Here is a 27,106-nt window from a genome sequence, read left to right as displayed (position 1 = left end):
AGAGGAAAATAAAGATACAAGTTTACGAACTGAAAGAAACTGAAAACTGAAACTGAATTGCTGAGGTCAGGAGAATTGACATCTGTAATACAGTGTCATTGTGGAACCAGGTGTCTATTATCTATTCAATATATTGCATTTGTTTTTTACCCTGTCTTGGCTACAATAAGCAGCTGACAGGGAGATACATGTATATTAGTATTAGACCCAGATGATGGAACGTTTTTAAACTGGAAGGAAGACAGGCTAACACTGTAATAAAAAATGCGTTTTTTGTTTAGTTTATAAAAAAACACAAAACACCTGCAATATCAATCCTTAAGCGATGTTATGTATGCAAAACATATTTATAAATGATATCTACATAGGTATCTATTTCAAAGTTAAGACTTGTTACTGCTGTACCTGTGTAACTTCATATGTAACAAAGTACCTAAGTGTTTAAGACATTTGCATTTTACACGCCACAAGTTACAGCGGGTATGGTACGTATTACAGATGAACATAATGAAAATATGCTACGTCATCATCTGATTTAGATCCAAAGGGCAAAAGAAAAACATCACAGGTAAATTGTGACGTCAAAATGTAGTTCTGATGTCTCCAATTATCTTAAACAAGGGTATCGCGGCCCTAAATTACATGCGCCTACCCCCTGCTGAATATAAATGCACGGTGCATGAAAATTGATACTAATACGAAGCCTTAATTACACAGTCAAATACCACGAGAGAACGCGTGGTCACGTCATTATGATAACACCTAACTAGAAATAAAGACATTTTTCGTTGTAATGTACATATTGCTGAACAAGACGTATTGTCAGATAAGTTTTGTCATACTGACTGCATTCTACCTCTCACCTCAATTAGGTAGATGGCAGCTGCTGTAGGAAAATATACAGTTATTTACGTGAAAACTTAAATTCTGACATGTCAGCTTGTGGACATTCTGGCAAACAGGAACATAATGCCACGGGTATTGTTTATTTGTCTTCAAATTGTATGACTAGTGGAGTGTGTATCACACATTACCTTAAACAAGTGAAAGTGATGAGTTTTTTAAGGAAATCTCATTGTTATCATCAGAGTAGGAAATTTCATTGTTATTATCAAAGTAAAAAATTTCAAGGAATTTAAGTGATATGAAACCAAACTAATGCTTTGTCAGTATATTTCACTGTGACAGCACTATAACAAGGAGTGGTACACGAACATGTCGAAGCCTTCAACAGAAACGTTCGCTTAGCTTATTCTGACAGGTCAGGTTAACAGCAGCAATATCATACATTTCACCATACATAAAACGATTTAAATAAGTTTTAAGATTTGAACTATGAAACGATCAAACTACAAAATTCTTAATACATTTCATCAAGAAATGAAGTTGCAAACTGAAAAACACGGGATTTGTGTTGAATATAGCAAATTTAATGTAACGGAGGTAAATGTCAGGGACAATGCAGATAAAATATCAAAATATGTACGCAGAAAAAACTGCCCAATAAATTGTTTCATAATGTAAATAAGATATATAAACTGTACTCTCCCATTGAATTTATCGGAATATAATGGCATTGTCTTTCTTTAGATTAAAGTTTCAAGTACTCAAAGTCGGCAATGACTGGCCCGGAGTTGAGCATAGGAACGTCGTACTGTCGTCATTGAGAACTATTCTGTTTGTTTGTGTGATAAAAAGCTGGATGTGTTTCATGCTGGTTAGTGTGCCAGTGGGTCCCGTTGTTGTAGACCTTGTTCTCATTTGAGAACATGACGTGCTAACTGAGACTGACCAAGGTTTACATGGCGGGTGTCGTCAATGAGGCAGAACTTTCCGGAATCCTTTGTCTTGTTCTTCTTCTACGTTTTCATGAGTCACCGTTTTACTGAATTTGAGTTTGGATTATGATTATGTTGACATGTTGGTATTCTTTTAAGCAAACAGATATCTCTAACATGAATGTGGATATATGATACACGAAGCACTCCTGTTCTTATGTCAACAAACGGAAACATCCAACTTATAAACAATTGTAATGTATTTCCGATCAGTAAAACACCTCGAATTTTCAGTAACACATACAAAATGTATATTTAGCGACTGAGTCATGATAAAGCAGACGCTTGCAACATGAACTACTCATGATACTTCTTAAAACGTTATAACAGTACCTACAGAGTAACTTGGTCGTTTTGTCGAAAACATATGTTAAAAAAGCTCTTCTACTGTTCTTAAAACGTTATAACAGTACCTACAGAGTAACTTGGTCGTTTTGTCGAAAACATATGTTAAAAAAGCTCTTCCACTGTTCTTAAAACGTTATAACAGTACCTACAGAGTAACTTGGTCGTTTTGTCGAAAACGTATGTTAAAACAGTTCTTCCACTGTTCGGTATGTTTAATGGAATGAGACCAACTAATACAGCTTGTAGTCAATAAAAAGTGTTAACCAACACGTGGAGATATTAGGTAAATCTCACTAACACACAGGTTGATCTTCTTGAAGATATCACGTGACCTAAACGGTTTTTATGCTGTTTCGTTGGTATGGTGATCGGTTAGGGTCATCTCGTAACCTCGCAATCTCGAAAGTTTACAGAGCGAGATTGCGTAGACGCCCACACAGACCATGATTAATACATGACACTGTCTCTTGTTTTTGCGACCTTTTAGGTTTACTCTGTAGAGATTTGATAACAAGATTTCTAATCATACTTTTCTATACATATCGTTGCCATTTCATCAAATGACTGGAGCATAGCGATGGGAGCAGCTTGGGTTAATCTAGAGCAGAATTGTTTAACGTTTGATTTTCGACTCGTAAGCCGATAATAAGTCACAATATGTGCATATGAAAATCCCAAGAAATTTGATTTACAAGTTTGCCAGTCTCGTACTGGATGTTAACGTGACGTGAATGGAGTAGGGATTTATTCTCGGAAAACTTTTGAGCTTTCTAAGGTAACGATTTTGAATCGAAGTTGAATCCGATTGGCTCTGCTTCAATAAAGACCTGAAGGTGAAAACCAAGATTAAATAGTAAAAGACCAATTTATGCTTCATTAGATAACAGTTGCTTGTTAAATACGATGTCTTACATATAGTATCTCTTCCACATTCTCGCTTGAAAACATTGATGTTCAGGAGCTTTGGACGCAATCATGCTATCCCCTTTCGTTGTCTCAAGAGGTCTGATTATAAGATAATATTCGGCCATTGTCAATTCATTACAGACATGTAATGAATTAAACCAGTTACTTCCATTGAGATAAATGAAAGAGCACAGGTACTTTGTAATAAGCCAATAAGAATGAGTGAAATATTGTAAGATTACACATTTCTGCAACACACAGAATATAAATAAACTATGCCATTATCTGGCCTCCGCTTTTTCTGCAGCTTTAACATATCTATATATAGTCATGCATTATTGCAAAGACATCAAAAACAAACATTCCATATTTGTAAAAAGTACAAGAAAATACTTGCCTAATCAAAATCAAAATACAAAATAAATAAAATATAAGCAAAAGAACAATTAGCACGGAGACGCCTGAAAAAGTACATGGAGAAAAAGTCTAGGTGTCTTGGAAGAGTAAACATTTTCTGTTGCATCTGGTCTATCCAAATAAGTCACGTTCTCAAATGAGAGCAAGGTATACAACAACGGAACCAACAGTAAAAAGTAAAAAGAAAAATACACGGCATCAATTATTTGCATTATTCACTTCAAGACAAACTTGTCGTTGTATTAATTACTTATTAATTAGTTGTTGGTTTTGTTTATGGTTAATTTTTAACGTGGTCGTTCTTTTGATATATAGCGTAGAGTCGTCATTTTTTCTGGGTTTATAGCCCCTAATCAGACAGGACCAGTCCTAGAAGGAGTCTTCATGAAGTCGCTGGTTACTACCTCACTGAGCAATAGAGGGAGGCCCACCTTATGATGAGTTTTTTTTTAAATTAAGGATATAACGTCAGTAACAAAGAAAGGTAGGGGTAGGGATAGGGATCATCGAACCGGGTACTTGCACTTGAACACAACCCGCCACGGATAGGGAGCATCGAACCGGGTACCTGCACTTGAACACAACCTGCCACGGATAGGTAGCATCGAACCGGGTACCTGCACTTGAACACAACCCGCCACGGATAGGGAGCGTCGAACTGGGTACCTGCATATATGGCAACGTTCAAACCATCAGAACTTTTGTATTTCATCAAGAATTAAGTAACGGTTTTGAAAATATTTCAAATACTCATTATGTGCAAGGAATATAGTCAAACATGAAAGTCAATTTATATCGATATGTTCAACTTATTCAGAATTAATTTTGCCGTCAAAAATTTGTATTAAACATTATTTTCTAGCAATAACGTAGCAGCCGTTTGATATTTTGTGTAGTCTCTTATTCATTCCACGGCTGTGATAATGCTAATAATATGATCGTGTTATGTATTCCTTGTCTTAATAACCTTTTTTAAACATGGGAGAGTAGGTAGAGGATAGCTGACTGAAACTTTTTCCTGTTATCGTAAACGCTACAGAGAAGATTGTTACTTGTTACTACTATAAAGAGTAGTTGCCTAATGGCGACATGATGGTGCTATGACGTAGTATAATTTTTTTCTGAAATGTAGTTGCTGCTGGGTGTACTGCAATCCTGCACAAACGGAATATATCATATACATTTTGTATCTATATTGCCATGTTATAATTCTATATGTTGTTGCTTATGAATCAAAATGAAATGATTGTAGTATAGTTACATGTTCATTAGTTCTGTATATCTATTTTGTTGCTTGTCTACAAATATGTGACTTTTAAGGCATATCCTCATAATTATGCAGGAAGTTCTGCCCTCTGACGCATGCGCAAAGAACTGTAAATAAATCTGCCGTCTTCCAACATGGCAGGAAGCGTGCGAGGGAAGCGGGGAAGAAAACGTGTTTAAACGGACTCTGAGACTTTTTCTCGTAATCTTCACTTTTTTGTGTCATATCTTAGCAATGAAAGATGTGATCAATACATACGATAGATGATTTCTATACAGGATATATAGAGTATTGATTGCATTTATCGGACGTACTACTCACCTCTTCCTCCATTTTTGTTTTGGTTCTGACCGCGTCTGAACGTATCACGTGACTTTTCCTCATCAATATTCATATCCTGGTGTGATTAATGAGACTAATTCCGGCACCGATATCTCCGGTACCCTTTCAATTTCAGGTTCGAAACTTTATACAAGTCTTTATCTATATATTATCTATTAGTATACAACAACATTTCCTGCCATTAAAAAATAGAAAATTATCTATAACGGAGTGGGTCTGGCTCTTTAAGACTTCATATTAAGCAATTCGATGTAAATATATAATAATTAAAAACAAGTGATTAAATCACCAGTCTGGATATTAGCCTGTGTTGCTTTTGGGTACGTTGTGTGATGTTGTCTGTTATTTCCATTGTACCGCCATTATCTCATGTTTGCCTTCTCAATATTACAACTAATCTTTACTGCCAGAGGAAATTACCTGAAAATGTGAATGGATACCATGGGCATTTGATATTATGATATGTTACTAAAACACGCAATGAAATAGCATTTACAAGCAAACACATTAGATCCAGATAATGTTTTGAACTCCATCGCAAACTCTTGCATCATTTGGTCAAATTCAAGTTTTTCATAGTTTCAAGCCAAATTCAGTATTATGACTCTTGTAATACTATCTCGAAAGGAAGAAATGTACATCGTCAATTGCTCCTGTGGTACCAATATATTTCCATATTGAAACGATTCAAATTCAAATAAACGAATACTTAAAACAATCTTATCATTATGGCATCACTGAATGTCGATAAGTCGACATTCGATGTAAACAAATGAATACGCAATACATCAACGTTTATAGCAGACACATAACAGGGAGGTAACTCTCACAGCTAAAACCGTTTTGTATTGATTGTGTAATTGTTTTCAGTCTTTGAGACGGTAGTACAGTAATGCAACCAAAAATCCTATTTTATTTATCAACCAAACAATAATTTTATTCAACACACAAATTGTATCCTAATTCGATGATGTCACCGGGGGACATATCATTCACTTGTAAGTGGAAATAGCTAATGATTTTGTCAGGCTTCACAGACGCAGAACCTATGTATGTTTGTACCTGTCAAATTACTTATATCCTGAACAACATGCCATCACGGATACATATCTCTTTATTATCTATTTATTGTTTCAATCCGTTATATTGATTGACAAATAAATACGAAAGCGGTTTACTATTCCTTCCAATTATACCTCGTTTGGAAGTTGTGAGAACAGTCTCCTAAAACTGCATTGTATAAAAATACTTGTTACATAGTGGAATACTGGTCGTTACTTGGTGATAAGCTTAAAACACAGACATAATTACCTGCAGTAAGGCATCAGGGAGATACATATTGTAAACACTGGTCGTTGTCTAGAAATACCTATTTCTCCTCTAAACTACATAAACTTCATTTAAAAGACAAATATGGAATATACAAATACACGCATTAAAATACTAATGATAACATCAGCTGCCCTTTTGACTAAGAAAGATAGATATCAATCCAACAGTAAAGAACTATAAAACGTTCAGAAGTCCTGGCAAAGATATTTTTGGTCACAATTTGTAATTATCGTCGGCCCCTTTTTGACCCCTACAATTTCTCTTAGACGACACAATTTCTTATTTTTTAATTCACAGAACTACCTGACTTAAACGATATTTCTGCATAAATATGCCAATCAGTAAATGACTAGAGAATGGACAAATGTTTATTTTTTAAAAGTAACTTGAAAGAATTGCTTTCGTTCTCTTGTTATGAGAGTTTTTTTTCAACGAAAAGTGAACGACGGCATAATACATGTTCATGGGCGTAAACAATACTGAAGCGTATTTTGTGAAAAATACGTCCAAATCAAATCAGATCAACTATTTTAGTTGACAAATACATAATGATTCTGACTTAAAATAACAAGAAATTTACTGACCATGTCTTTCGGACCCACCTGAAACCAAAGATACGACAAGTTCTTCTACATCAATCGATGACTTCGGTCTGTTCCTACAACGAAACCAACACAGGTTTTCACCAAACCGTATAATAAGCACGATATGTCATTTTTCCTATTGTGAATTTTCCATTTCTGGATGGCATCCTTCCTGCATCTCCAGCGGTGTAAAAATGTCGTAGCTGATTCAATTGTCGTGTGAGATATCGGAAATTGACTGACAAACTCATTATAATGACCTCATTCTGCGATAAGAAGCTAGACGTGTTTTATATTCGTTAAAATGCCTGATAGCTCCAATGTTATGTTCCATATTCTCATTTGGAAACGTAACTTATTTGGATTGACCAAGATTTACAAGGCTGATGTTGTCGCCGATGAACCAGTAGGAACATACCATCCAAGAATATATTGTGTTATTACTATTATTTTATACTGCCCTGGTTTCGAAGAGTTTATTTTAGAATGGAGATTCTGTTGACATGCCAGTATCTTTTTTGTTGCTTTGGGATCACATTCATACTACATATAAGTTTTGAATTACTTTTAAATTCCTTTTAAATCCCCAGTTTAGTTGTATATATTAATTTGTAGCGAATTCACAATCATACAACTTATATTGAACGCCAACAAAACCAATACAATTCAAGCGTTTTGATCACCCTCATCCTATGTCTACGTTAAGCGTGACCATTGATAATATTGACCTTTAAAACCAGATAGAGATAGGTACTTTTGTGACGTAGGTTTATTATGGGATATAACCGACTGCCTTATCAAAATTTAAGTCTGGTCGAATTAAGAAAAATTTGTTATCACCTGATAAATAGACGTCGTAGTAGCATTTAATAATGAAATCGTTATCAGGCGGATAAATGTGTACGGACCGAAATTGGCACTGGACGTGTCTGGATTGTAAAGGTAGGTCTCATATAATTTTGTACATTTACAATGAAGTTTGAATTCCAGTATTAAAGACGGGAAACAGGTAAGATTTATGTATGGCTATTTTGTTAGATTTTTATTTCCGTGTACATTATTTCTGTCTATTTCCGATAGCTATCTGCGCTGCGCAAATTAGCACTTTACCGGTAAACATACGATTGAACAAAATAGAATTTGCTATGAAACCTGTTTACATACCAAATATATATCATATATGTTCATTGATGTTTTGATTTTCTACTCGTTATTTCACCAGTCTAAATATACGTTTTGATATGCAGATTTCACTGTAATTTAACCAATCTTTAACGTACATGTACTGTATATATCATGGGTTTGGCACATTATAGAAGAAATAGGAGCAGTTAATGTAGAAGTACGTTTTCCCGTAAACCCTGTGATATCGGTACTGTACTAACTTGTCAGTACATATTTGTATTGTAAGCTGCAAGATTTGATCTCCTGAAATACTTGATGACCCGAAATACTTGATAACCTGACATACTTGATGATTTGAAATACTTGATGTCATGAAATAATTGATAACCAAAAACACTTGATGACCTCAAATACTTGATGTCCTGAAATGTCCTGAAATACTTGATGTCATGAAATACTTGATGTCATGAAATGTCCTTCAATACTTGATGTCCTTAAATGTCCTGAAATACTTGATGTCCTGAAATACTTGATGACTTGAAATACTTGATGTCCTGAAATACTCGATGTCATGAAATGTCCTGAAATACTTGATGTCATGAAATACTTGATGTCCTGAAATACTTGATGACCAAAAACACTTGATGACCTCAAATACTTGATGTCCTGAAATGTCCTGAAATACTTGATGTCCTGAAATACTTGATGTCCTGAAATGTCCTTCAATACTTGATGTCCTTAAATGTCCTGAAATACTTGATGTCCTGAAATACTTGATGACCAAAAACACTTGATGACCTCAAATACTTGATGTCCTGAAATACTAGATGACCTGAAATACTAGATGTCCTGAAATACTTGATGTCCTGAAATAATTGATAACCAAAAACACTTGATGACCTCAAATACTTGATGTCCTGAAATACTAGATGACCTGAAATACTAGATGTCCTGAAATACTTGATGTCCTGAAATACGTGATGTCCTGAAATACTAGATGTCCTGAAATACTTGATGTCCTGAAATACTTGATGACCAAAAACACTTGATGACCTCAACTACTTGATGTCCTGAAATACTAGATGTCTTGAAATACTTGATGTCCTGAAATACTTGATGTCCTGAAATACGTGATGTCCTAAAATGTCCTGAAATACTTGATGACTAAAAACACTTGATGACCTCAAATACTAGATGACCTGAAATACTTGATAACCTGAAATACTAGATGTCCTGAAATACTTGATGTCCTGAAATACTAGATGACCTGAAATACTAGATGTCCTGAAATACTTGATGTCCTGAAATACTAGATGTCCTGAAATACTTGATGTCCTGAAATACTTGATGACCTATTTATTGCGTTGCTGAAGTCGATGATTTGTTTATAGCATTAAACTTAATTGTACCGTTCAACGGAATACACGATAACGACTGAGGTATGTGATATGTCCGGACTCTAAAACGACAACAAAAAATACCAAAATGTGCACATAATCATAATCTAAACTCAAATTCAATAAAACTAGGACAAAATCTGAACAAATGACAGATTTACATTGAGACGTCTGAAAAAGTACAAGCATAATAAGATCGTGTGTTTCTCAAATAATTGATGTATATCTCTATGGGAAATTGATTTACTTTCTGTCCTGTAGTATTTTGGCAATGTGTCCATAGATAGCATTATTAGCTATGGGGAAAGTCGAAACCTAAATGAAATTTTTATATTATCGAAATAAGCATAAATGAAGAATCTGTAATGTAATGAAAGATTCCAAGGATGAGTTTTGATAAGTATTTACAACGTTAAGGAACACAGCAGTGTCATCTTCACTATCAATTTCCTATAAAAACTTTATAGAAATATCATAGGAAAACAACCCATGATAAGTATAAATGTATAACATAAAAGACCCTGAGCTGTCCAGCACTTTCTCGCAGTCACGCTCGCGTTTTATTTTGTATCTTGTTAGGAAGTGAAAGTAAGATCTTTGAGAAGGTTGATCTAGGCGCTGTCTCGCAGTCACGCTCGCGTTTTATTTTGTATCTTGTTAGGAAGTGAAAGTAAGATCTTTGAGAAGGTTGATCTAGGCGCTGTCTCGCAGTCACGCTCGCGTTTTATTTTGTATCTTGTTAGGAAGTGAAAGTAAGATCTTTGAGAAGGTTGATCTAGGCGCTGTCTCGCAGTCACGCTCGCGTTTTATTTTGTATCTTGTTAGGAAGTGAAAGTAAGATCTTTGAGAAGGTTGATCTAGGCGCTGTCTCGCAGTCACGCTCGCGTTTTATTTTGTATCTTGTTAGGAAGTGAAAGTAAGATCTTTGAGAAGGTTGATCTAGGCGCTGTCTCGCAGTCACGCTCGCGTTTCATTTTGTATCATGTTAGAAGTGAAATAAGATCTTGGAGAAGGTTGATCTAGGCGCTGTCTCGCAGACACTCTCCCGTTTTATTTGGTATCTTATTGGAAGTGAAATAAAACCTTAGAGAAGGTTGATCGGGGCACTGTCTCGTAGACACTCCCGTTTTATGTTGTATCATGTTGGAAGTGAAGTAAGATCTTAGAGAAAATTGATCTTGGCGCTGTCTCGCAGACACTCTCCCGTTATATTTTGTATCTTGTAAGGAAGTTAAAGTAAGATCTTGGAGAAGATTGGCCTGGCGCTTTCTTCACAATAACTTGTCAGTTATTGACTTTAGCTTATTGATATTTTAAGAAGATTGCGCAAAGGAACGGCATTCCTTACATTCCTTACATTTCTGATAGTTCCCAATGGTGACAAGAGCAGAAGAAATCGATTAGCTCTCGGACGTACGATATATATATAAATCTCACAGCTTAAGCTAGAGTGTATGTCTTTACATACGCATGAAAAGATTTGTGTGACAAATTTATTACGTCAATATTCAGGCGATGGGACCTATCCTTAACTTGTCACCAATATTAGGTTTTACACACTCACCTTCATTATTGTCTCGTGTGACTTTTTGAACACTTAATGAATACATAATTATTTCAAGCCCCACATAATTGCTTTAACACCTGTACCAAACAAAACTACAGGTTGCGTTTGAGCACTTACACTTTTATGAAAAAAGATATTTTTTTCATTTTACTGAATAAATCAAAATGTCTTTTCTACCGGAACGTAATTGTAAAAGTTTACATACAACTTCTTAACCTGATCAAAACATAAATCCCTACTGTTTACTTAAAAATATTACGAAGTCATTTGTTAATTGAAGGTACAAGAAAGACTGAAGTTTGAACTGTTTGAAGAGTATTGGGTTTTTTTTTCTCAAAAGTTAGAAAGCAACTTGGTTGAGCTCAACGTATGTGTAATTGTCAGCGGAAAAGTCACGCCCTTGTCCTGCGACCATCCCTTCAACGTGACGGAACTAAGGAATTAATCGGGTTATGAAACAGTAATTTTTAACGCAGTTGGATTACGATGTTAATATAGTATTTTGATGAAATTTTCAAAGTTAGATATATCTGTATATGGGAGGGGGTCTAGAATGCGCTCTTAGTAAATTTGATTATTTATTTTTAAGCGCCCCGAAAATTTTCGGGGGCATATAGTCTTTTATTTGCATCGTGGAAATATCCTTTACTTCAGTCACCTCGATGAAATTATTTCGCAGTTTTTATACATATCTGGATATTTAGCGACTTGATCCGGTTTTCTCAGGTTATGTACATCATGCACTTTAACTTTCGGGTTGAAGTGTGATATATGTGCTTCTTGTTCATATTTATTTTATTTGATCAAATTTTATGAATAAAAAAGTCATTAAAGTGCATGAAAATGTAAATAAAAAATTCCTTATGAAACCTTTTGAAATTGAAATCAATTGAATGATGATAATTTCTAGATTAGTCTCTATTTTATAGATACTCTGATTAATTGAGGAACAATGCCGGGCACGCCCACTGCTCGTGTGATGGAGGTGGAGGGTGTTGACACCAGCAAGATTGAGGATTTTCCTTTATCGGGTTTAAAGGTCGTCGGAGCAGTTCAGATTGGACTAGGGGCAATTTGTATTACACTGGGTTTGGTTGATATCCTCATGTATGTTTTTGAAGACCAGGAAACGCTGTTTGCCACATCAGCCACGCCCATTTCGTCGGAACTGCAAGAGGCACGATCTACGCTTATGTCATTGACAATATCCTCCGCTCCAATCTGGTGTGGTCTATGGGTCAGTTTGCTTCTCTTATATGTACTGGTCCTTAAAACATGTTTTCAATCAATCAATTCAAATTGTGAATTTCATTATATTACAAGAATAATAATGACACCATTATCAGCTTAAATCTTGAATGTCATTTCTTCGCAATTTGCTAGGTTCCCCATTGATTACGTTCTTTTTAAAGGGAGAGAGAGGGAAACAGAAATTAAGAAACCGTTATATGACATTTCATCATCGATGGCAAAAAGACATTTTAAAAGTGACAAAAATTTCGTAAGCCGTCAGATCGTGATGCGTTTAACTCGAAAATGCCGTGCATTCCCTTACTTATGGGAAACCCCCATTGTCTTCTAAATAAAATGAACGTTTTACCTAAGACTATAGATAGCGGTGGCGGAGTATAAGCTCCTAGATTCAACGCCGAGTTTGACACTTTGGTTTAAATCAGAAATTTGATAAACAAATAGTTACGGAGGCGAAGTAAATATATTCGGATAACATTACGATTAATCATACGATAAGGCTGAGTTTGATTAAACACGCAATGCCTTTATTTGGATTTGGAAATCAGCCCAAACAAGCATCTGGCTTTCGCGTGTGGCAATCCTGTAGCACGTATGTAAAATTCCGTTAGTATTATATCTACATACGGGGATTTGACAGGCGGAAGACATATGTACTGACATGATCGTGTCCTTTGATATATTACTCCGGCGATTGTTCATTAATTAGGTGGTGTGTTGCGTTGCCCAAAATTATGAGATGTTGTCGTCGTACGTAGTATCCATTCTAGAAATAGTATAATTACCTGAGAGATTTTTAACTTCTTTTAATATATACAAATAAAGAAATAGAGAATGTGTCCGTCCTTGTAACTGTTTGACAAGTCCCCGTACAGACAACTTACTGAAATGTATATTTACGAATATGAATGAAAGCTTGTAAACTTAATACTGTTTCTATTGTATAAGAAAACATTTTTGTAGATTCGGAGATACCTTTAACGTTTTTCTCTGATAAGGTAATATTGCCCCGCAGGTTTGGCTTAAGAATGGTACCTGCTAACCCAACGACATGATTCGTTAGAGGTGATTAAATTTGAGATCTGATTTCGCCTTGCTAACTCTAAGTTTCTTTCTAATTCCTCTATTGACGCTGCCTCACTTTTTAGAATAAGTTAACCCGGTGTGGAAGGCCTCGGATTTTGGACCCTGGCCGAAACATATCAGAGTCTTTCTGACTAGCCTGTTGTCAGTACAATGTGACCGGATAGAATGACCTGCTGGGTGACGTCGACACTATGTTTTAGAGATGTATCTTTATCACACGGAAGCTTATAGAAACATATAGCAGCTTCCAAAAACACACGCATTTCCCCCCATATACATCGGCAGGCAAAATAACATTTAAAAAGTGTCAAAGATAGATTCTTCGACAAAGGTTTGAGATGTCCACTGATTGAAGAGTCACTAATGAAAGACTGTAAAGTATTATCCCATTAAATTATGAAATATTGAAATATTGACAAGAAGACAGCATAAAACAACACCAGGTTACATTATACGAACAGCGGACTAACCAGTGTCCGTGCATTTTATTTAATGCTGAGTAAAAAGCATGGAGCACTGAGAAATGTTTGAATAATGTTGATGTGTCACAGTTCGGGCAAAGATCTCCATCTTTACTGCTCAATGTAACACAAAAACCACTAGGATTTTTCAACGAGTCTAGCTTACTCGCTTCCTGTTTTACCTATACAGACTGTGAACCGTGCCGTCGTATGAAACGCTTCTTGTTGAGTGTTTAGCGACAGTTAGTGTCAACAAAGTACAGATAGGGAGTGGAATTGTACATATGTACATTTAAACATTTAGCACCACTGTTGTTAAAATTTCATTAGTTTTATCAGCTCCGTTTTGGACATTTAATACTACATCTCTCTTACCACGGACTCGTCACAGACCATCAGCGAATTCATCTCCCGTCCCCCGCTACACGTCACTATAACGAATCGATACAGGGCGGTATTTAAGCTTCATGTACTTACATATAGATGACGTCAGGAAAGAGAGGTTTCCCCCATTTTTTAGGGGACATAATGGACACAAGTCATGTCAAGACATGTATGTTACTTCAATAAGAAATGACGTTTTGATTTGTTTACAAAATAATAACATGTAAAATGGAATCAGATTGTACATGACCCTATAATTCTGAGTGATACTTTGTTCAATCTTCTCTATCGTTCACAGTTCTGTGTCGCCGGAGCTATGGCCGCATGCATGTCACAGAGAAACAAATCGACGCTCAATTATTTTGTAAGTCACGGCGACGTCGTCAGAAAGACGACATAAACACGATTTAATTTCTGAACACTACCCAATAGGTTTAACGAACAGCGAATTGTTTATCTTAGTGGTGTATGTTACGTAATCCTAAACTGCATTTCGACAAAAGTGAAGTTTTCAATATATGTACGCATGGTTTTATCTGTAGTGGGAATAGATAAGCAGGACATGTGCGCCTTTGTGACAGTAAAAAGTATCTCAATGATGTAGCGATACCTATTATAGAAGTATTTCATACTTAATTAATTCTTATCTGATCAAACATTCTCGTGAACCAGATATATGACATATTGTAGAAATTTATATCACAAAGTCAAGTTGCTAGTTATTATTTTCGTATTTTGATATATAATTTATAGATGTATTCACAATTCTATGAAAACCGACATTTATGTTACGGTCATGATAACTAAAATATATGTCAATGTTTTGATAGAAACTAACCTTCCTGGTACTGAGTATAATGAACGCCGCCATCTTTGGACCTGTGTGTATGACAATAACAACTGTTGTCTCAGTCATGGTACGTATAATTAAGCAAATAGCGTGGAGAATGACGGGGATGGGAGAATGTGTTGGAGAATGGGAGAATGACGGGGATGGGAGAATGTGTTGGAGAATGGGAGAATGACGGGGATGGGAGAATGTGTTGGAGAACGTAAGTATATGTTGGGATGGGGGTGGGGGTGTGTTGGGGAATGGGAGAATGTGTTGGAGAACGGAAGTATATATTGGGATGGGGGTGGGGTGTGTTGGGGAATGGAAGTATATGTTGGCATGGGGGTGGGGGTGTGTTGGGGAATGGGAGTATGTGTTGGGATAGGGGTGTGTGTGTGTTGGGGAATGGAAGTATATGTTGGGATTGGGGTGGGTGTGTGTTGGGGAATGGAAGTTTATGTTGGGATTGGGCTGGGGGTGTCCTTGGGAATGGAAGTATATGTTGGGGTGGGTATGTGTTGGGGAATTGAAGTATATGTTAGGGTGGGAGTGTGTTGAGGAGTGGGAGTATATGTTAGGGTGGGGTGGGAGTGTGTTTGGGAATGGAAGGATATGTTGGGGTTGGGGGTGGTTTGTGTTGGAGAATGGGAGAATGTGTTGGAGTGGGGTGGGGGTAGGGCGTGTTGGGGAATGGGAGAATGTGTTGGGATGGGGTGGGGTGGGAATGTTTTTCGGGAAAAGGAGAATTTGTTGGGTTGGGGCGGTCGTGGGAGTGGTTTTGGGAATGGGATAATGTGATGGAATAGGGTGGCAGTGTGTTCAGGAATGGGAGTATATGTTTGGGTGGGGCGGGGTGAGTTGCAGGAGTGTTGAGAATGACGGGGTGGAGGTATGGGAAGAGGGGACACGTGGAGAGATTAACGGGAATTGTATTATGTGTGTGTGTTGGTAGGGTGAGGAAGGGGTACGCGGAAATAGTGCAGGAAGAGATAGGTTTAAGTGTATGTGGGGGATATGTGAGGATTAAACCAATACCACGTGTGTTGATGAAGGTGGATTAAACTACCTCATAATAAAAACACTGGTGAAATGAAGTGCCTTCGGTATAGTACAAATGTATATAGCGGACATGAGTTATGTTTAACAGAAAAACACCTGGCTAGACTTTAATACTTATTCTGTCGATTTTGTGAATGTCATTGATTTTTTGAAATTGTAACTGCCTGCTATATATAAGCCCATGTTGCCTCGTTATTTTTAAGATATTTTTGCATTAATCGTCCATCTTGTTGTAAATGTTCTTCGACTTCGCCAGTTGTTTCGGCCAAATTATCCGGTGACGAAACGTATAATCATTGTATGGTCCATGGTTAGAATGATGAAAAAAAAAACCGTTCACTATCAAAGGAATTCCTTCAGCGCTCAAATCCCCAAGAAAATATCCTACACTTATAATCAGCTATTTATTATATATATAGTTTGTCTTTTTATGGGTTAAAATGATAAAGAAACAGGTGGATTCATAGTTAAGTCATCATCAATGTGAATTAATTAACTAGATTTATCTTCAGAAAAAAGTTACTGTCCATATCGTTCACCTGTCTTATGAACAATAATAATGAAACAAGCAGGTTACAAACTAGTTAACGATAGTATAACTTTATAACAGTCTATTATCTCTACTTTCTGTAAATCTCATATCTGAGATAACATTTTCTAGATGCGTGTAATGTTCATCCAAAAAATATAAATTCGCTCAAACAATTTCAAATTACAAAATGTAAGACGGAATTTTGTAAATTTATCGGATTTATCGAAGTTATTTATGTAATGGTTTATTATACAGAAATATTAAGGATGACCTATATAGCATAGTACAAAATTACTTTACCATTTACACAAACGCAAGATGCAAAACAAGTGCCCATAAAAATTTTTTTTTCTGTCCAGAAGATAATAATCGGTTTTTTTTGTAGCTGTTTGTAGTTACGTCTGGTTCATTAACATTTTAATTCTAAATATGTTTTTTACATATATTTTGGTTCGTTAAATGTTGTTCATTTTGTAACTAACGGCCCACTGATATTCGGTGTGCTGATTAATCGTGAAGGTTATATAGATGAACATCAGTAGTTTGAACGTCTACATAAACAAAAAATAGCATACGAGGCTGGTCTTATTTCATGTTTTCAGGAATGTCGTGACACACGACACATACCGAACTTAAGGTAGTGTGTTTTCCGTTGTCTATAGAGACATACGATATATGCCGAGACGTACCGAAGTTTTGGTTGTACATTTTCCTGTAACAGATACATACGATGGATGCCGAGACGTACCGAAGCCTTGATTGTTCATTTTAAATTATTTACAGAGACATACGATTAATGTCGAGACGTATCGAAGTTTTTATTATGTATTTTCGTTGTTTACAGAGACATTCGATGGATGCCGAGACGTACCGATGGTTGATCCCAATTCTAACAGCTTTCTTCTCCTTCAACGAGATTGCATTCGCTATCGTATCCGCTTCTATCTGTTGTTGTTGTTCCCCTCTCAGGACCAACCGGGTAGGTTCAACATCATCAACCAGGAATTATTTATTTATTTATTGATGGACAATTCCATCGATATTGCGAAGAGTACAACTTAACGAAAATTATTTAGAAATAATTTGGAGCGAAAAGCGTTAAATACAATCAATTTCAAAATGTTTAGGCGTTGTATATTCTCTTGTAGAACTCCCAAATTATATTGAAATGAAGAAACATACACATTATGTTAGCCATTATACTTATAAGTAGAAAAACAGATACATGTACAAGTTAGTAGGCAGGTTTTTATATTAACTCTAGTTTCAACATTCCGCCTATTTCATATCGTACACCACATTTCGACTGAGACAGGTAGATTCGTGTAGGTTCACCTCGAAAATTGGTTGGCATATTTTTGTACAAACTGTTTGTTGTAAAAGTGGCCTGTGACCATGATCTCGGAAACTTTATTCATGCACTCATACCAGATGTTCAAACTATATAGATTTGTATACATAATATGTCTGGGGCGATTTCAATGCAATGGTTGTCCAAAGTATAGACTACAAAAGTAAATGGAATGATAAAATGTTCTTGAAAATAATTAACTAATTAACGAAATTAATTAAGACATGTTTGAACGTGGTTGTGTAAACAAATAACTCAAATCCATCCTGAAATGAAGTAGCTTTTGGTGGTTTAATTTTTTCGTTTAATATTTGACCTCTTTGTTCACAATTTGTTGGACCTAATGACCTCTCAGTTGATAGCGGCATAATAATATAAAATTGATAAACAGAATTGAAAAAGGGCATCCTTTAAATTATAATCTAAATGATTCAGTTTTCTCTCCTTACATCAGGTAAAAGTTCTCTTGGCTACCCAGAGGGAAGATAGTAAGCTGTTCACCGTATCCAACAAACTGGCGGAACCGGAACCGGAACCACAAAAGAAACCACAAAACGTGAACAAAAAGCCAGATCGATGGCCAAAAAAGGAAAACAAACCGATCCAGGAAGAACCAGTTGTCATCGATGAGGAGCCATATTTTCCTACCGAAAGCGTGACTAATCACAGGGACCGCCCAACCACGAAAGATTCCGTCACCAGCTATGTCCGATTGAAGAGACTGGCACTCCCATCGTCCGAACAAGTTGCTACATTCTAAGAAAAAAGCTATGCACGCCGGAGCAAAATAAGAGAATGTCAAAAAGGTTTTAGCACTTACAGAGAATTTATACAGTGTGTGACGTAACCAAATGTGATCGACAGCTTTTCTGTTGCTTTAGATAATTACTAAATCATGATTGATTGTGGCTTCAATCACCAATGTGATACGTGAAACACCCTTTTAATTAGGAACTTGAAGGTGTAGCTTTGAATATTCATATACCCCGTGATCAGAAATCAACGTTTAGAGAGAAAAAGGTTTCTCAAATCTACGCATCAATGTCATTCAACTATATTATCTTGAGATAAAGTCAGGTTGATATGTTCATTGAAAAGACACGCTTCATCAAGAAAAGTACTCATTATTAAAAAAGGTCATTGTTCTAGATGTGATATAAATGAGACTATATTGCATGTTGGCTAGGAATAATTGCTATAATTATTGAAAAGTCAATGACTTGGTTTTCGTAAGATTTTTTTTCTGTAGAAATGTTCATACGGAGAAAACCCCGTCAAAATGAATTGTTGTCATTCTCTCTTACATTATAACACTTGCATGGGAAAGCATGACACTTGCCGCTGTAGAGAAATTGCTAATGACCATATCATGACCAAAATATAATGCTTTTCATACCTCCTTTATAACGCCAAAGAATAAAAATCAAAGCCTGATAATTAGAGCGGTGTTCCTCTAGTATTAATAGGAATCTTGTCCCGCAGCATACAATTTATCAAGTGTTTAACAACGCCATACAAACGAATCCCGAATATTATAATATGTTCCGTTCATATCAGTTCTCAACCTTCCCTGAAAGGTGTGCCGGATTGAAATGACTTTAACGAAATGTTTTCGCCGTCATTTACCATACCAACTACAGGTACACGTGAATGAGCTTTTATGTAAATACTTACGGAATATAATTCGTATTTGCGTAATTTAGAATTATGAGCGTTAAGGTTTTATATGGATTTATATATTAAATTACTTGAAATAAGCTGCTGCTAATCTATGCCGACAAAGGAAAGTCATCCTGCAAAAAAAAAAAATAATAATAATAAATACTGATTGTAGAAAAATGACCAAACGATTTTTATTTTTTTTCAAAGAAATAAACGATTTTATTGCTCGCTTATGTATTCACGTAATTTGTCTTATACATTAGCGTGGAAATACCACCACATGATGCCGGAAGTAAATAGATATGGAATGCGGATGCCAATAGGTCAACGTTGTCACGTGCACAGGTCAAAATAACAATGTTTTATATGTTTGCAATAAGGATGAACCCAGATAAGGATTGTCAGCTCAAAAGTTTCCGTAAAGTTTAATACTGTTAATTAATATTAATGTAATTTCACAGTGGAAATTTCATTTACTCGGAACTGTTCATGAAAACAAAATATTTCCGCTTTAATGATAGCAATGCATTGAGGAAGTGATCAGGTTAGATTAGACAACTGAATAACAACAGAACCACCTACTTCGATCTGTTTTAATATGATATAAAATGACGATTTTTACATTATTTTGTCACCAACACAAAGTTATAATACTGTAAAGGTAACTTGAAGGGTTAACCTATATGATTTTCAGACAGTTTTAATGTCAAGCTACCATGTTTTATTTTAAACTCTCAAAACACACTGATTTCAAAAGTAAATATTGGACTGCCTCGATTTTTTTCAGACTCAAATACCTTGCCATCCAACTCCTATAATTGTGTTGATTGTCTTGTACATGTAACGTGATGTGTTATAGGACTGGAATGGAAAAAATCTTATTATTACATGTATAAAGAACCAAATCATCCGGAACGTGTAATACTTTGAACTATATATATATATAATGCCTGAACATATTATCAGTCACAATAGGGCGTAACCATGGTACCGGCTCTAACTGAACATATTATCAGTCACAATAGGGCGTAACCATGGTACCGGCTCTAAATGAACATATTATCAGTCACAATAGGGCGAAACCATTGTACCGCTACTAACTGAACATATTATCAGTCACAATAGGGCGAAACCATTGTACCGACTCTTACTGAACATATTATCAGTCACAATACGGCGAAACCATTGTACCGGCTCTTACTGAACATATTATCAGTCACAATAGGGCGCAACCATGGTACCGGCTCTCCCCATTGCCTGATGCGTTATGAAGCGACCAAATTATTGATTGCTTCCCTTGCCACTGCCTTCCGTTTGTTATTCTACAAGCATTCCAACCCGTGAGCAAGGCTTTGAGTTATCTTTCTTGGACTAGATATTCCAGAGTCTGTATTAATGGTGCTATTTCTCCTTGGTTAATGGTCAGTATTGTGATAGTGTCCCTCGCTTCCCTTTGCTTGCTAAGACTGATATACATGGAATTGGCTTCATGTTATTACCACACGTCAAAGAAAGAAAGAAGAAGGAAAGAAAGAATGCCAAAATCTCATCACAGTCATAATCCAAACACGAGTATTATATCATTACTCTAATATTAATCTTACTAGTTTTACAATGCTTAATTTCAACGGAGTTGATGCCCGTATGATCCTTGTAATTCGTTTGTGTATTTAGGGTAGTATTACCTTAGCTCCACGGATTCCAGGGTGGAAGGACAATGGGTCTGGCCAATTACTGACAATCCTGTGGAGTACACAGACTGGAAGGACCACAAAATACCGGATGGAAGAGAAAACTGGCGTGTCCTTTCTAATGCAGAAAACAGTGGGTAGATCTGCCTTTAATATATCAACTTATTTCATATGCAAAATGAGGTAATTCTCTCTTGTTTCTAGTAACAAAACACAGCTAGATAGTGACAATCCTAGTAATATTATTTATGTGGCAACTTGATGCACCCTTCGACATTTGTATCATCTTTTATTACTTAAATCACCTTGGTAACAAGCCATTCAATGTTATACTTTTCATTACCAATTAACCGGTGTCATACACTTTGTGGCACAAAATTAAGCGACAATACAGATACATGTACATCCAGTTGTTCGTTAGCGTGATACAAACGTATCCTTTAGCAACACAATAGCATTAGGTCAGTCGTCCACATATTGCTGCATGAGCTTTCGTCTAACATATATTACATTTTTGACTGAATCCCGGAACAGGTGATGGAAATATGATGCGCCGATCTTTTTGATTTTTCTGCAAATGAAGATATAAAATTCTCGGATCGCATTTTCAATACTTTTTTTTATTTCACGTGAACATTGGTGAGTAACGATCGATAATTGAGTGGCCTGTAAGATATTGAATCTATTGGAAAGTTATATAGTCTTTTTATATTGTATTAGGTACCGGACTAGGCACTGCACGAACGTTCTTATATATTTCTGCGCTCCACTGCATCTCCGATTGTTTGTTCCATTATTTATACCATAATGAAATCTGTCTACACAAGGATGCTGCAGACCAAATGTAATAAGCAAATCCATGGAATTTATATCCCCCGCTTTCCAAACTTATTGTAAGTAGATAGAGGTTAAAAGTAAACATGTCATAATGCTAGGTAGAATTATATAGTTTAATGATAAACTGATAATATTTGTGGGACTTCAAGTAACATCTAAATCAGATTGTATTTAGGAAAGTTAGAGCACAAAAACTGACCGACCATTGAAATGAAAGGATACCTAATTAGTATGCATAAATATTAACAGATGATACTGATTGCTGAACTCAGCCTGATGTGCCTTTATATGCATCTGCTGACCAAGTTTCCTCTGAATCAGATTATATTCAGGGAAGTTAGAGCACGGAAATGAACCGATTAATGAAATAAAAGGATACCTCATCACTATGCATAATTATTAACAGATGACACTGATAGTCAAACTCAGTCTTAATGACCCAAAGATGCATCTGCTGACCAAGTTTCACCCAAATTGGATGATATTTGAGGGAAGTTAGAACACGGAAACGAAAGTGTGACCGACAGACGACGGGACTGGAGGACGGACGACTGGACAAACCCAAATTGATATCTCCCGTTTCGATGAAAGCGGGGGATAACAATATACCACCATTTCAACAGAAGGAGTTAGAATGTTTTTCCTGTCTTTGTTACATTCAGGTTATGACCCTCTGAGAACATCGAGATAATATCCATGTGGTATGATAAAATGTTTCACTTCAGGCGATCTGAGCCATCGTAGACAAAAAACTAACTCTCAATGTTGAAGGCAAAATCTAACATCCTGTTTTATCGAAAATGACTAAGAGGTCAAGTATAGTACAAATATCAATGTCAAAATTCCAAATTTGGTAATGTTAGGCTCAAACAATTGCCCAAACCAATTCAGTCCATTGAGTTATGTTTACATACAACATATCCCAAGGAATCTCATATTACGGACAGGTGTACCTGTCTATAGATTTTAAAATGACCTGTAATGGTAGCAGGTGCCGAGGCGAATTTCCCCTTTCGATACAAATAAACTTATAGTTATTGCATATGCCAATGAGTCTATCAAACTGTGTCGTACCTGTGTAACCAACCATAATAGGCTTACATCAATGCCGACATATGGAATGGAATATAAATCAACCTTTACATTATAGATCATTATTTATATGACGCAAATTAGGATCACAGATACGCTAGCAAAATAGCAATCAAATGCCGAAGGGAGGGCAATTAAAATCCAAAATTCAAAATATTGAAAACCATAGGTTAAAATACATATAACTAATTTCTCTCTGTTTGCTCTGCATCTTGGCGTAACATTTTTAGCAATTTAGTATTATTTGTTTTTCACCTTCAATTCCAGGAGAACGTTGAGATTTAAAGCTTTGTTTTGGAAGAGTTGTTGTTGTTCGGTTCCCTCCTCTTTTCTACTGTCATAATCAATGTTTGTTTATAAGATTGTGCTACTGTATCTAGGAACTGTATGAGGAAAGATATTCCCTATGAAATAGTACAAATAATACTGTTATACTGAAAGTGTCTTATACTTGTTTACATACCAAGCCCCTTACTACTAATGAACATAATAATATCTATGAAGTGTACTTTTAAAACAATTGCACGATTTTCAAACATTTGACAATTGTTTCTCATAAATCAGATATATTTATATATTACGATGTCTTAAAAACCCCTAACATTACAACACAGATACAATTGACGAACACATTTAATGACTAGCAATATCATGGATACTTATATTTATGTTCAACTTTACTGTATGTTATTTCAGAATTCGATCAGAAATCCCTTTTTTGGTATTTTTAGAGTTAAAAAGCAATGGGAAAAAAACGAACTGATAACAAATCGCAGAGTTTAATTTAAAATAGATATGTAATAATAAGCTAAAACTTCACAATTAATTATTTATCATAGAAAGAAGTAAAATGGTCGTAAATTTCTACAAAGTATGATTTGTTCTCAAGAAATGTTTTTACATGACGCTTATACAAGAGAAGAAATGTTTCTATTCGGTGTTTGAATACACAGACACGATTGTTATCCGTTATGCGGTGTGTGGCCTCAACTGAAAGTTGTCGATTTATGAATGTTATTAAATCAGTCTTCATATATTGCTTAAGAGGACTGCATGAAAAATAGGTCTCTAAGGAAATATACATTTATTAAAGTCTGAACGATTTTTAATGTCATATTAATGACTCGCTGTTCAATAAAAGGATATGGCTATAAATAGCTGTGTTTTACCAAGTGCTATTTATAAAACCACGTCATGTTGATTTGATACATACCACTGTGGAATGTGTAAGGCTACACAAGATCAGTAAGTATACCATGTTTTAGAAGTTTGTGTCTATCCTTGATCACATCTATTATTTTATTGTTGGTTACATGTAAAACGTTTACCTAATTAGTTGACATGACGTGTATGTTATCTGACGTGTACTTCCACATATGCCACTAATGTGTCCCAGTCAGACATATGAAATATTCGTAAACTATTGCATTCGAGCTGTATGTATGTTATTTATAATGACATCAAATGCTTTATTTAGCCGAAAACCTCATTTTACATATAATATGTATAACTGAAAAACCTTTGTCATTGTTGCTAACTTAAGTTGATTATATCTCGATTTAAACTAAAACAAAACATTAATTACAGTCAGTGGAATCCACAAAAAGGAATGCACAATGGTGAAGTTATGATGGTTACGCGCTGGTAGCATATATGATACTTCCTATTACACCCCTTTCTATTATAACTGCGTTGCCAGGATGAACAATCGTTGCTATATCATTCTGTGTGGAAAAATCAAATTGATTATGTATATATGTTTAATCTGTTTGAGATATCGCAACGCATAACAATACACGGCACATTTTAATATATTGTTTACATCTATCGACTTGTCAGTGATGCTACATCATACAGCTATTTCGTCCTTTCAGGACTCGTCAGTGATGCTACATCATACAGCTATTTCGTCCTTTCAGGACTCGTCAGTGATGCTACATCATACAGCTAATTAGTCCTTCTAGGACTCGTCATTGATGTTAAGGACCTAAATGAGACAATGATGAGTGTGATCGGGGAATTTGGTTTGGTAACAAATGACGATAAACAAATCTGTCCAGAGTGCTGAGTCCCTCTCTCTATCTCTTTTATTATTCTTCTTTTTCCCAACTTTTCATACAAAAGAGTTCCAATATAAGTAATACTAAATGCTGAATCGTACCTAATCCAGTGAGCGATGGAGCGGTAACATCAAGCAATTACCTCCCACCTCTTCACCCATTACATATACACAACATGAGTAAATATAAAGGGTAAACAGTTTCCCGATCATGTTGATGACGTCACAAAAGAAAAAATTGTACGTAGAATACCTCTCGTCGCATGAGTTATAAGACATTGACTGTCATCTTCAATATCTCTGACAAAGTACAAATGCATGTCATTATAAACCGAATAAAAACATAAGTCTGAAAAAAAAATTACTCTGGTAGTTTTATTGTAGGATGCGAAACACAACGACTTGTACATATTACAATTAAAGCGGCTATTACCTTAGATTTCAACATCGGGAAATGGAGAATTCGGCTTATGAATAATAAAATATATCCATAAAAAAGCGATACACGCGATAATGTCATTTTTTTGTTTTGTTTTGGTGTTTTTTAACATTATAGTCGCTTAATAGACTTTAATGTAGTAGTTGACATTTTGAAATTACATCAACTCTTTAAAACAGAATAACAATATTAGGCTAGCAGCTATAAATAGTCTTCGGTTTTACCAAGAAAAATAGTACATATGTATATACGGTGACACGTCATTATGACTGCTGTTATAAGCAGGTTATAGATCAAAGCATTCGTAACGTTACACCTAGTCACTTATCGACATCGTTAGAGATATCAGTAAGTATGATTTTTCTATCATTATGTTTTCCTGAACGACATTTTGATTTTTAAATTCCGGGATGTTATACTGACGTGAAAAGTCACAGGTAAATGTTCATATACATCGATAATTGTATTTCTTGCTTTGGAAATGACTCGGCAGTAGCACAAGTGACACATATAAGGTGACGATTAATACTATTCCGTGGCAAATCACTCATTTCTCAAGTACATTGTGTTAGTATATATGTAAATGTTGTAATGCATTGTTGAAATAGAGACTGGACAAGGAAGTATTAGAAGTGTGTTGTTAGTCCCATGCTTAAGAACACAAATACGACTGTGAGAAATATATAGGAAGCAAAAACTCTCCAACACTAAATATATAATACTTAAATCACAGCGTAAGAGTGTGATGTGTTTATTATAATCATTGTTGTATGGTCTATGGTATCTCTGTCATATATCATCATGTAAAAGTGAGGATAAAAAGCCCCTGATTACGTCCATGTTAGCTTATTAATGGTAACAGCGTCGGAGCTGTCTAAAAATAGGTCTGGAATTTCCGGTTTCTAATATACGCATTTCTATATTTATACATTACGGCATGATCTATTTATATCCTACCGCAATATTTACCTAGCGTCAGTCTATTTTTATAGCAGAGTGAAGATAATCATAAAACAGTACATTTGACGGCTATAATTATGTAGTAGCTGGAGTTGTTTTATTTAGCATTACAAATAATTTCGATCCCCGTTATGAGCGAATTGCGATCATTAGAACGCTTTTATTGTATACGATCTTCAAATGTTAGTGTGTGTTTTCCTTTCTGAAAGAGCAGAAAAATTGTGTAGTTTCTGTTAATTATTATACTTTAAAGTCGTAACCATTTTATAAACAACGTCAAAAAAAAT

General features: G+C 35.5%; 1 protein-coding gene across 1 annotated transcript; it reads left to right on the top strand.

Moving 5' to 3' along the window:
* The first annotated feature begins 12,075 nt into the window (after positions 1–12,075).
* On the top strand, positions 12,076–18,839 carry LOC132548162 (uncharacterized). Its single transcript, XM_060211987.1, has 5 exons — positions 12,076–12,360; positions 14,604–14,669; positions 15,136–15,222; positions 17,573–17,707; positions 18,534–18,839. The coding sequence occupies exons 1-5, from the start codon at positions 12,076–12,078 to the stop codon at positions 18,837–18,839; spliced, it is 879 nt and encodes a 292-aa protein (XP_060067970.1).
* Positions 18,840–27,106: the final 8,267 nt, after the last annotated feature.

The sequence above is a fragment of the Ylistrum balloti genome, unplaced genomic scaffold (assembly GCF_031769215.1).
Source record: "Ylistrum balloti isolate Yb309-2 unplaced genomic scaffold, AGI_CSIRO_Ybal_v1 Utg369614, whole genome shotgun sequence".
NCBI classification, from domain to species: domain Eukaryota; kingdom Metazoa; phylum Mollusca; class Bivalvia; order Pectinida; family Pectinidae; genus Ylistrum; species Ylistrum balloti.
Note: the sequence above shows the minus strand (reverse complement) of the source record. Positions and strands in the feature narration are given on the sequence as shown.